Source organism: Vicugna pacos, chromosome 4 (assembly GCF_048564905.1).
Source record: "Vicugna pacos chromosome 4, VicPac4, whole genome shotgun sequence".
NCBI lineage: Eukaryota > Metazoa > Chordata > Mammalia > Artiodactyla > Camelidae > Vicugna > Vicugna pacos.
In genome coordinates, this window is record NC_132990.1 from 37,729,334 (window position 1) to 37,742,272 (window position 12,939).

The 12,939-nt window shown below is 38.3% G+C and overlaps 1 protein-coding gene across 4 annotated transcripts in view; it reads left to right on the forward strand.

Moving 5' to 3' along the window:
- The window catches only part of MAMDC2 (MAM domain containing 2), a 140,737-nt gene that overhangs the window by 108,593 nt on the left and 19,205 nt on the right, over positions 1–12,939 (forward strand). For 2 of the 4 annotated variants that reach the window (XR_001459587.3, XM_072959573.1), the window contains exons 10-11: positions 5,183–5,276; positions 6,928–7,076. Coding sequence is in view for 3 of the 4 variants with exons in the window: in XM_072959573.1 (XP_072815674.1) it covers positions 5,183–5,276; positions 6,928–7,076 (243 nt within the window). In the remaining variant the exon portion in view is untranslated. Of the gene's footprint in view, positions 1–5,182; positions 5,277–6,927; positions 7,081–12,939 lie in introns of all 4 variants that reach the window. The other 2 variants (XM_072959574.1, XM_006209396.3) reach the window with 1 other exon arrangement.

Genomic DNA, 12,939 nt, shown 5'->3' on the forward strand with positions numbered 1-12,939 from the left:
AATGTTTCTGTGTGAAGATGGAAGGCCATTTCTGGAAACTATCATTCACATACTAATTACTGGCCCAACTGGGGCTCTTCAATTGGTAAAATGGGTGGTGCACAAACCCAGCAACCTGGCCGACTATATCTCTCGGGCAGGCTACTTTAAAAGCCAGTGAAAACCCAGTCACTTCAGCCAGTGTTTAGCTCTTAAATATGAATAATCTTTTTTAACTACACGGCAAAGGTTTGTGGTTGTATCTCCCACAGCTCCCTGCAAACGTTCATTCCCTCCTTCTCTCAGCAAAATTCTACTCATTGTGTGGAGGAGCACTTAAACTGGCTCTTCATAAAGTTAAAATCAGTAACCCTAATTCTTTTAAACATTCAGCCTGATTTGGTTTGGGAAAATAAGTGCTTGACAGATCTGTTTCTCTACTTTGTTTTTTTTCCTGTATGCTTTAACCAGGAACTTTTCTGGACTTTTACAGATTTAGGGGTCATCTAGCCCCTCTAATTAACACAGCCTTGTGGCCAGTTTTCTGTACAGACCCTCTCTGCAATCTATTCCTCCTGCTCCTGACACCCGCCAAAAAAACTTCAGGAGAGAAATAAAATTATATACTATGAGGAAAGTCTGCTCAGTTACTCTTTAGAATCTGCTGCCTGTCATTATGTTATTTTGAGAGAGTAGGTCTTTTTTTCTTTTTTTTTTTTAAGGGAGACAAATAAAAACCTAGAAGAGATTCTCTGCCCTTTGACAATCTGCAGTTTTCTGAAGCAGGAAATTGGAACAGTAAAGCCCTAATCATCTCAGGGATGATTATTCAGCTGAAGTGTTAGTCTCTCTCCCTTTTGCTTTTTTGCTCCTTGCCTTTTACTTCCAGAGCTTGAGGATATTTCATTGCTCATTAGAACCACCACCTGGTGATGTACAGAGGAAGAGAAAACTAATTCCATCTAGTCTGCTTTTAAAACGTAAACAACTGTCCTGCTCTGACTAGGGAGAATAAATTGGTTGAAATTGATAGTGAATCCAAAAGGAGGAAATAGATCTGAAAGTGCCTCACATAGGGACTATGCATAATACAATTTAGCAAGTGGGGTTTTATAATCCACACAGCAATCTTCTACCACCCTTGACTAGTGGTTCTCAGCCAGAGGAGATTTTGCCCTGCCCCCTCCCCAAAGGGACATTTGGCAATATCTGGAGACATTTTTGATTATTATAACTTGAGGGTGATATTGGTACCTAGTGGGTGGAGACCAGGAATGCTGCTTAACATCCTGCAATGCACAGGACAGTCCCCTACAACAAAGAATTATCTAGCTCAGAATATCAATAGTGCTGAAACGGGAACACACTGCTGTAGATAAATGAGCGTGTACAATGTCTATTTTTAGTACGATAAAAAGTAAGTTAAATAATAGTTTGATCCTTACTTGACTACATTTAAAGTTCTTTGCTTGCAGATATGTTTTTATAGCTCTCCACTCACTGCCTATTTGTATTTACAAAGTTAGTCTAGGTAAGTTTTCTTAACAATTCATATTGTCTATCAAAACAAAAATTTTAAAGTATCACCAGTCTCTGAGGACTGGAACCTTTAGTGCACTGAAACAAACTGATTTACACAAATCTAATTTGCCCCTAACTTTTAAGTTTGCATAAAATCAGGAACACCTAAGGGATATCAGTTTACTTTGTCCCTCTTCTTCTCCTCTCTCAGATAGAGATTATTATACATTCAAGTTGCCTACAGTTTTTTCCCCCAGTCTTTAGAGATACTCTGTTTGCTTTGAAATACTGCTTCAAATGAAATAAACACTGTTTTAAAAAAAAATCTATAAATAAATGAGAGGTTAATCCCCTCAAGAATTTAGACCATAGGCAATTTCTTTTTGTCACATTCTAATGGGACCCAGGGACAGAGTTGTTAAGAACAGACCAAAATGTTTTGCTTTCTCTTTGCCTATGTCAGCCATCAGCTTACCCAGCCACCAACTGCCCTAAAATAACCTCCACCTCAAGGAGCCCTCAAGATGTAAGATGGCAGCACAAGAACAGGAGCTGATATTATTGGTGTTATTAATAGCAGGTTGGAAATCCAATGTGTTAGACCAAACAAGCTGATCTTGTCATGTTTCTTTTGTGTGTTGGAATGCTGATAGACAACTGCCAACAGTTGTGAGGTTTGAGGCCATAGTTTGAGGCTAGTACATAGCTGACTGACTTTGTGGATCTTTTATCAGGCAGAACAGCATGTGGTCTGGCCAATGTTCTAAGTGAGGAAAAAGCTCTAAGATAGGAATAACAGAGTCAGTTGCTGTTGTTCAGAACATCTTTAGCTTTTCACTTAACCCACAGCAGCAGTTCACAAATTTGTTTAGAATGTCCAAAAGGAGCCAGGAAGCTCTATCTCATGGAGCTTTCTGCAGTGAGGAAATGTTACATATCTGCTGTGTCCAACTTAACCACTGGCTGTAGCTGGCTATTGAGCACTTGAAATGTTGTTAGTACACCTGAAGAAATGAATTTTTAATTTAATTTAATTTAAATTTAAACAGCTGCATGTCCTCATGGGTGTTATAATAAACAATGCCAATCTGAGACCATATATGGCCTCATGTTAGCTGAGAGCTAGTTTTGCAGCCAAATTAATTTTTGCACAGAATTTCAGAAGAAAATTGCAGTTTTGAGCACTTCCAAATTGTAGATAAGAAATTGTGAACTGGTCTTCAGTGGTATATTTTCAGCATTTAGCCTGGTGTGCTGCCCAAACCTGTCAGCTTAACATATATTTGTTGAATGAATGAATGAGACAAACTTTCCTGTGTTAACTTTAGAGATATTGGTATATTTCCTAAAGTCAATTCTCCTCCAACAAATAGTGCCTTTGGATCTTAAACTTGGAAATAAGCCAATGAGTTGAAATACACTGAAGGAGAATAAAAATCAGGGTTTGTTTTTTTGGGGTTTTTTTTTGTCATCTTCTCAGGATTTCTCTACTGGAATTATGTACATATCAAATGACTGAAAACAACAGAGAGCTTTTCTTATGTGGGAGTAAAGTGAGTGAATCAATAAATGTTTTTTGACTCGCAAAAAAAATAAAAAATAAATAAACAATGCTAATCTGAAAAACAATACCTCATTATTCCATGTCTTAATCATAGACATCCTGATTCCTTCTTTTTTTCCTCAATTATAAAAGCAGCAAAATTAAAGAATGTTAGAAAATAAGATATTCTATTTAATACCCATAATTTCGTAAATCTAACATAATCATTATACATTTGGTAAATTTTCAGGTTTTTTCCTATGTATTTTTATCTTACTTTGTTTTAATTTCAGCTATTATAAACAGTTTTTTCCAGTTAACATTATGAGAGGAATATATTTCTGTACTTCTAAATAATATTGGCAAGCTATCAGAGCTAATGATTGCCTACTTCTTAGATTGCCATATCATAGTTTGTTAATTTCCTCTATTTTTGAAGTCTTGGGTTGTTGCATTTGTTTGCTTGCTTGCTTGCTTGGTTTTATGGTCATTATAAAGTAATGCTGTAGTAAACATGTGAAAGTCTCTTTAGGATACATTTACATGCAAAATGTGTGAGTCCTATTTAGGTAATAATTTACATGGTGAATCATTTCACTACCACAGATTCATTTTGAAGAAAAGTACTTTTTCACTATTCATGTGAAAAATAGACTTTAAAGGTGCCAAAGGAAAAGGAAGCCAAGACTTTTCTCTTTGCAGCACAATTAATTCAGTAAATTAGGAGACAGATTACTATTCCTTCCCATGTAACAAGAAAAATTGCTGATAAAATGTTACTGCCTTCAGGGCTCATGACACAGAACTCTGCTCTGCAAATGCGGAATAAGTTCCCATGCATAAATCTTGCAAGTGAAATATTTTACATATTCAGATCTTCTCTAGAATCTATGAAGTAAGAAAATTAATGGAATTTAAACAAAAAACCACAAACACCCCCTTTTATTTTTTTCCCTGTAAATATATATAGTCATATATTATTATATCTCCAAGCTATCCTTTTTGTAATTTAAAGTAATATGAATACAGTCCCAGTAAAATTTCAGACATCTAACAATTAGTAGTTATTCTGAAGATATTGGCTTGAGATATTTTATATTTTGCATAGTGGTAGACTCATGTGATTTTTAAATTTCTTTTTAAATAAAGTCTATGTTCTGGTGGATCTGATCAGAGCAAAGGATTCCTACTGATAACATGGATAAATTGAAGGCATAATATACTGAATATTAGAACCTAAAAAAATAAAATGTTCTCATTTTCATAAATTGGGTTGTTTTCTGTTATATCTCTTTGTCTTTGTTTGAATTAATTTTTGTATTGGAGGGATTGAAATGACCTTGTGCTCATTAGCCTCCTAAACCTGGTGAAGCAGCTTTGTAAACCTCAAAGTACAGTAAAAATTTAATATAAATGTTTTAAAAAGTGCTCTTGACTCATCCGAAATATGAAAAGAAGACTTTTAAATTGGCTTAATGGAAAGAAATGCAAGGCGTTTCTCTCTCTCTTTGGCACAATGAATTTAGTAATTTATGGTAGATTTGTTTCTCCTTCATATACAACAGTACAAATGTTTGGCCTGGTAAAATAACTGCATTTCTGGCTTTTATTAACGATAACATCAAGGGACATAGATCTTTACTTTGGAAATGGAACTTAAATCTCCAGATGGCAAATCACTGGGACTTTGTTCACCATATGAATGAAACTCATTGCCAGAAAGTCATTTCCAAAAAAATCAAAAGTGTTTGCACTGGAAATGTTTGTAAAAATTCTTGAACAACCGTCAACCCTGTATGCACTTTGCAGTTTATCTGGGGAAAATATTTAAAACCTTCCTGGTTTTCCTCTGCCATCCTGTTAACCTCTTGCTTTCCTCTCTCAGTTCTTTAAATGATGCAAACTAATGTCAGCATTAGTGTACACAACATATCATTGTGGGCTTGACTCTGCTTAAAAATGAAAGTAATTCCAAGGTCATGTATAAATAGTTAACCTTTATTCATCTGTAGTTCCTGGGCAGCAAAGAGGTGCCTGTAGTTTCCTTCTGCACACCTGTTGTGCTAAGTACATCCCAGGTTGTAACAGTTTCCAGTTTTCAGTTAACAGAATTCATAGTTTTATTTTTCTGAATTGCAGGTGGTTTTCATGAGCCTGTGCAAAAGTTTCTGGGACTGTGGACTGGTAGCCCTGGATGACATTACAGTAGAATTGGGTAGCTGCTGGTCTCCAGGTAAGACAGCTGTCATTCCAGCTTTCTTTGTCTCCCTGGCTGATTCATTTAATCTATGCTAGTCTCTCCTTTGCTTTTCTTGTCAGAAATTCCTCTCATTTAGAAATGATGACTTGAATGCAGTGGGTGACTTTGTATATATGACTTGATCCCTGTATCCTCATCTATAAGAAAGATAGTAATACCCACCTGAATAGTGGGACTAAAACATATAAATTCCCTAGTGTAGGGCCTGGCACAAAACAGTGCCTTAAAAACAAATACATTCTATTATAATTAATATTGATACTATTATTATCATTGCCTTATATGAATGTAAATTTTCAAGCAACATTGGTGAAATTGTTATTAAACATAGATATGCTAACCATGTAATTTCTAAATGAAAATAAAATAAATACTGTCTACATGAATTAAATGACAATGGAACAATGGACTAAGCATTGATGATAGTGAATAATATGGTAGCTATGTGTTGATATTATGTCTAATGAGAAGATGGTGCATATCTCAACCCAGATCATTGGTCTCTAACTGCTAATTACCACTGCATCCTAAATCACAGGGTATCCATTTCTTTAATGAGCAGGAAAATTGTGGTATCAGTCTGGCACTGGAGCATAATCTCTATGTTTATTTAATTAAAAGGTAGTTTGTTTCTAGTCCCTTGGTTTATCCAGGACTGCAAGGACAACACAAAGAACAAGATAAAAATCTCTACGTTCGAAGCATAGAAAAGGGAATGAGACTTCATCAACTTGTAGTGTATGTAAAAGAAAATGAAGTAAAATAATTATCATGCAAGAGACATAGAAGGCTGTTTATTAGAGAAAGTTGCTGAGGCTTCAGATATAGAGAGGTACAGCCAAGTTCAGCAGAAGAAGTCCCCAGTAAACTGGGAGGTGGCAACACTCTCCTATCTTACAAGGTGGCACCCAAAGACATAAACATTTGTTTTTGGAGATGGAAAACAAGGCTTCAGGTAGGCAAACACCAAGTTCTAATATTTGTGTAGCTAATATTTATTGAGAACTCCTTGTTCTAAATACTTGACATGCCTCATGTCATTTAATGCTCACAACCCCCTGAAGTGGATCCCATTAATTTTTCCACCTGACAAATAAGACTGCTGAGGCACAGAAAAATTAAGTAACCTGCTCCACACAAGTTAAGCTGTGTCTCCAAAAACACACTTAGTTCTCTCACATCTTCCTCCTCCTCCAAAGCAACGATAAAGTTGTTCTAAGGAGTCCCATCACTCCTGGATTTCTGAAGAAAGCTCCTGCATGGAATTTTATTATTTTTATGTTTCCATAAAGGCGCAGTACCTCCAATTTTCAGGGCTTTGTAAGCTCCTTCACACAAGTAGATTCACAAGTCTGAGAAAGCTGCTTTCTCGAAGTATCCCAATACTTTTGGATCTAGATTTCTGATTGTTCTCCGCCTCTATGGCAGGACCCAGGGTGGAGCCCAAACTCCAGCTGGAGGCAAGAGCTTAGCGAAGGTGGGCTGCCAGTGAGGGGGCTGCCTCTCCCTCTGGGGCATAAGGTCAGGCGATAAGCATACATGCAGAGTAGATTTCCAGCGAGCCTTGGGGTACACATTCACTGAAAGTACCTCAGCCATTGCAACACCTGCTGTTTCCTTGCAGAGGGACTCCCACCTCCCCCTGGAGAGTGTACTTTCGAACAAGATGAATGTGCGTTTACTCAGGAAAGAAGAAATCGGAGCAGCTGGCACAGGAGGAGGGGAGAAACCCCCACCTCCTACACAGGACCAAAGGGAGATCACACTACTGGGGTAGGTGAGTTATGCCACATGGTGCTAGTGCCTAAGGAAACCGGACATAGCATTCTATGGGTCATTTACTACCTTTTGAAATGTGAAAAATGATGTCTTGTGTCTAGAATGAACCACACATGTGATGCCACACACGTAGGATGGGTAGTTCAGTATGTGCATTTCAAATCATTCTTTCTGTTTATGACATTGGTGTGAACCTGGCTGCAAAGATGATTCAGATAGGCTTACAAAAATATGTACACAAAGATAATTTAATTAGAAGTAGGTTTAAAAATAAAAGAGAGAGGGACAAAAATGAAAAAAAAAAATGGTGTTCTAAACTAGAGCCCAGGGGGAGGGTATAACTCAGTGGTAGAGTGGGTACTTAGCATACACAGAGTCCTGGGTTCAATCCCCAGGATTTCCATCAAAAAACTAACTAAATGAGTACTAAAGATAAATAAAGCTAATTACCTCCTCCCAAAAAATAAAAATTAAAAATATGAATAAGTAATCCGGAGCCCAAGACTGAGGCCTAGTATAAAAATATGCTGGCAGACACAGGAGGAGACATATCAGTTTTTCTAGCTTTCCAGCAGCTGAAATAAAAATGGAAAATTTATCTGTAAAACAGGATTTACAGTGTTCCTAGGATGGAAACAGATGGAGCAGCCCACCAAGAGGTAATAAGGGGGTGCGTTTTCTGTAGAAAATGTATAAGCTACAATAAAACAGATGAAAAGTTGATCTGCTTCTTATTATCACCATGTGTCAGCGGTTGTAAACAGTGTCCGTGATAAAATATTTCCTGAAGACTAGAGCTTTGTCACTGACCCGCTCAGTTTCACTTGGTATCCAGTTGGATAAAAGTACATCATTTGGTCCAGAAAAGCAGAACTCTCCCTGATGTTAAGATTCTAGAGATATTTCCTAAGGGTCCTGGTAGAGAAGCCATGGTGATAGTAAACGCAAAGGTGAGTTGCATAGTGCTCTTCCTTACAGTCTGCCTTAAGCTGAGTCTAGGGAGTAACACCACAGAGCAACCTAGAGTATAACCTACGTGTTGAATTGGCTAAACTTGTAGGGTGCAGTCAGGAACAGCTGTGTTTTTTCTTTCCAACGCCCTCTTCAGACATACCCTAGAGAATTCTCCCTTCCTCATCCCTTGGCGGACCCTGCCTTCCCAGTCCTGTAAAGGGATTAGAGCAGCCACACACTTATGTATGTGAAAAAGCCCAACTCAGATCAAAACTTCAGATTCTCATTCAATCGATTCATTTCACTCAATTCTCATCTCAATCATCTCTCTCCCTCAGCGTGGGCCTGATACATAGTTTGGGGATGATAAAAGGGAAGACTCTGCTTTAACTTTCATTGTTTTGCTTCCTCCTCTCCCTTCTTCTTCATGATCATTCATCCAGGGTGAGTGGAGGAGGGATTAAAAGAAAATAACGTGTTAAGTGTTTGGTGCTATTTCAAGTTCTTTTTTGGCTGTTGAATATCTTCTGTTATGAAAGATATCTAAATACTGGCGTTTTTGGGAACCTCCGCATCTTACCATTTTGGGCAGTGTACTCTCTGACTCATCTCCTGTGGCAACTCTCTTATCCCCTAGCACTTTACTTCAGAGGTACAACTCACATAGGGCTTCTGCTTGGGTTCCTCCTGGCAGTTCTGACTTGGGTCCTTTCAAGAGCCCTGGAGAATAGAGTTGTCACCAGTTAAATAGAAAAGATTGAGTGGATAGATTTGTTGGGAAGATCAGTAACTCAGTTTGAAATTTGTTAGATGTGAAATACCTACTCAAGAGGAGGTGTTGGGTAGGCAGTTTGGAGTTAAGGAAAGATGTCTACGCTGGAAGTTGTTGGCATATTGTCTTCAGACTCAGTATTAAATTGTAAGTGTTTCCATAACAAAATACACAGACTGGGCAGCTTAGAGAACAGAAGTTTATTTTCTCATGGCTCTGGAGGCTAGAAGTCTAAGATCAAGTTGTCAACAGGGTTGTTTTTATTCACAGACTTCTCTGCTTAGCTTGCAGATGGCTTCCTTCCTCCGACATGGTTGTCCCTCGGTCTGTGATGTCTCGTGTCCTAATTTCTTCTTATAAGGACACCAGTCGTATTGGATTAGAGCCCACCCTGACAACCCCATTTTAATTTAATTACCTCTTTAAAGGCCCTACTTCCAAATACAGTCACATTCTGAGGTGTGAATTTTGGAAGAAAGTGATTCACCCCATAACAGAATCACTCCCTGGAGTCAGTGTGCTGAACAGAAGGAATAGGGTAAACTTTTATTATGTAACGTGGCTGACCATCCAGCCTTTGTTCTGCTGCTCACATTTTATGCGAAAATAACTTGAAATTGTTTTTGTAGACAACATCGTACCTCCTCCTCCTAAACACAAAATCTGTGAGAATCTAACAAATTCACATGCAGTAGATATTCCATTACTCATGATTTTATTTACATTTTTCTTCGTTCATTGGGGCAAGTTAGTTAACTTGGTGTGACTTTGTTTAAACAAAATGATATGATTGTGTTTGCTTTGTCTTTTTGAAAACTTTGAAGAATGTTTCAGCTGGCTGGAGTGAGACTTCAGAGCAAAATTGTAATGCAAAAACTTCTTAGTGTGTTCAACATTTTTTCCAAGCAAATACTGGAGAGAATAAATAAAATTCTCAGGTGTACAACACACAGAATTCTGGGGGGTTTTTTGGGTTGTTTTTGTTTGTTTGTTTGTTTTTTAGTAAATTGCTTCTAGGTCGGTCTTCTCTGTTTTTTATTTCACCTGTTTCAGTGCAAACAAGACACCTTTCAATTTTCTAACCAAATAAAATCTTTCACAGATTATATATTTTTATTCCTAGATGCAACAATGCAGATGAGGCAGCAAATTTTGCTGTGCCCAGGGTACCTACAGAAATAGCCTTGGAGTTTTGTGCTTTGTTTTGTTCTTTAAATTACTTTAACAGCTGTTCTGCTGGGGAAATAATAATAGCTAATGATCATTTCTGGAGCATTTGCCATGTGCAGGCACTATGCTGGGAACTTTATATCCTGTTTTAGTCAGCTTGAGCCGCTATAACAAAAATACCATAGACTGAGAGGCTTAAATGACAAATATTTATTTCTGACGGTTTTGGAGGCTGGGAGGCCCAAGAGCAAGATGCTGGCAGATTCGGGGTCTGATGAGGGCCTGCTTCCTGGTTCATTGACAGCAGTCTTCTCGCTGTGTCCTCACATGGGATAAGAGGCCAGGGAGCTCTCTGAGGACTCTTGTAAGGGCACTAATCCCATCTGTGAGAGCGTGGCCCTCATGACCTAATCACTTCCCAAAGTTCTTGCCTCCAGTTACTATCATATTGGGGATTAGAATTTCAACATATAAATTTGGGGAAAAGGGACACAAATATTCAGTCAATAACATATCCTTACCACAACTCATAAAGTAAGTGAAAGTGCCCATTTTTCATATGAGAAAACTGAAGGTTAGAGATGTACCTTTCCAGAGCCACGTGGCAATATGGTAGAGTAGGGACTGAATCTCAGCAATGTTGGGCTCTAACGTCCATATTCTGTCCACACTTCCTCACCTACATCACAGCCTACATCACAGTGAGAGACCACACATGACCTGGAACAGTTGTGACTTATACGTGAAAAGCACAATTCTTCATATAGCAGCATAATCTCACCCCATCAGTCTTCACACCAAAGAGGGGTGTATGCTCTTGGAAAGGATATATTCAAACCGACAGTATTTTTAGACATCCATTGAAATATATCCAGCAGAAAGTATCTTCATTTTTTCTGATCTGTTTCTAATGTCAATGAACCAATATTTTCAGTTTAACTCCAGAATTGCAGCCCCATCCCCCACCCAATTGTGTATTCTAACCCCTCAAAGGGTAGCTTCCCCATTTTCTGGCCTCTGATAGCTTGAGCTGTATGTGGACTGATGTACTGGGTCTCAGATTACAATATGACAAGGATTGCCCATTCAAAAATTAAAGTATAAGCAAATAGAGGCCCCTTCAAAACATTCACTTATTTGTTAAAGCCACCAGTATCAGAAACCACTATATATGTAATATAAGATGAGATATCTTAGAACTGGGAGCATACATGTTATATAGTGCAGGGTCTCTATGATCTTGATTTACTCCATATGTTGTGAATACCTACTATGCATTATTTATCCCATAATTACCGCAGAATTATAATAAGTAGAGTAATTAGAGTTAAGTTCTAGAGAGGATGGAACCACATGGAGAGGAGCAGTTTGCTCTCTTTGGGAGCATCTTGAAGGATGAGTGGGAATTCATCAAAAAGAATGTCAGGGAGCGGGAAAGTATTTCAGGATAATGGAATGGCAGATGCAAAGCATGGAGCTGTTAAGCAGTATGGCCGCTTCAGGAAACTGTGATTCTGCCTGGCTGCCGTGTAAGATATTGTCAGCCAGAATTCCCAGGAAGGTGAAGTCTAAGAGATAGGCTTGTACGCAGGTAGTACATTTGGAGATGTGATCTCAAGCAGTAGAAGTGTGGGGCAAAGGCATTAAAACAAGAAAAGAGGGAGAACTGATTTGAGGATGCATCCCTGACTTGGCCACTGCTATGTCCGTCTGGTTGATTGATCCTGTGGGAACATCTGAGAAGCCATGTTGAGAGATGTCTCAGAGCCATCATCCAGGGGAGGAAAGAGAGAAACATTTGTCCTTAGATTCCTATCCTGCATTAACCAAAGATAAATGTCCATTCAGCATTGACTACTCACTGTTCTCTCATTTCTAGGTTATATTTACATGGGTGCTGTGTGAATCTGCCGAAGCCCAAACCAGAAATGACTGCAGAAAAACTCTGCATCAAAGACAGGAAGCCATAGGTGGTTGATGTGGGCCCAAGACAAGTCATCTATCAGATGGATTTGAGTGAAAGTATTTAAGGACAGTGTAGAACTAGTTCTAGGAATGGTGACTAGAATAAGAGACCACTGAGACTGAGAAGATCTGTAGTAGTGAATAGAAGTATCTCATATAGGCATATCTAGGAAAGTGGTGGGAGATGACAGTGGACAGTCACATTGACAGATCACCAAGAGCCTCGTCTATGTGCTAAGGAATTTGCATATTCACTCTGTATGGAAGAAGCATCCATTGAAAGGCTTTAAATGGATAATTTTAGTGGTCCCAAAGCAAAATGACAAAGCTTTACTTGATAGTTCTCCCAACAGACATCACAGTAGGTACCACTTTCTTAGCCATCCTGCTTAAGATCCAGGGTTCTAGATACTCCTAGATAGATTTAGCAAATATAAATATGGGACACCCAGTTAAATTTGAATTTAAGATAAACAGTAAATAATATTTAGTAGAAGTATATTCAAAATATTGAATGCAAGTTATAGAAACAAAGAATATTAAAACCAGGAAGGAACTTAGAAAACAAATGGCCCAGAAGTTGCAAATTCAGATGCTTTTACGTGTTAGGATACCATATCTTTAGCAGGAGGCTGTTATATAACAGGATGTGGTAGGGACTGTGGTTTGCTGATGTATGTGCATCATCTAAAGGCACTCAAAATAAAATCTTAAGAAGTTATTGCAACATCCAAATAAATATCTGCCAACCAAATTTAGCTCAGAAGCTCCCAGGTTTAGCTCTTAACTAAGATTATTTGATTCAACAAACTGACATTGCTAATTAAAGGAGGGTCTAGCACTGGAACCAGACACTCATGACGCCCAGTCCTGCACTCTCTTTCTACACTGAGACACTTTTCCTTTTGCCTCTATTTCGACAACTACTCAGTATTAGTTTAGAACTTGGATTGTAATCCCTGACTCCTAGATGCCCATCCAGGGAGCTACTAGTTA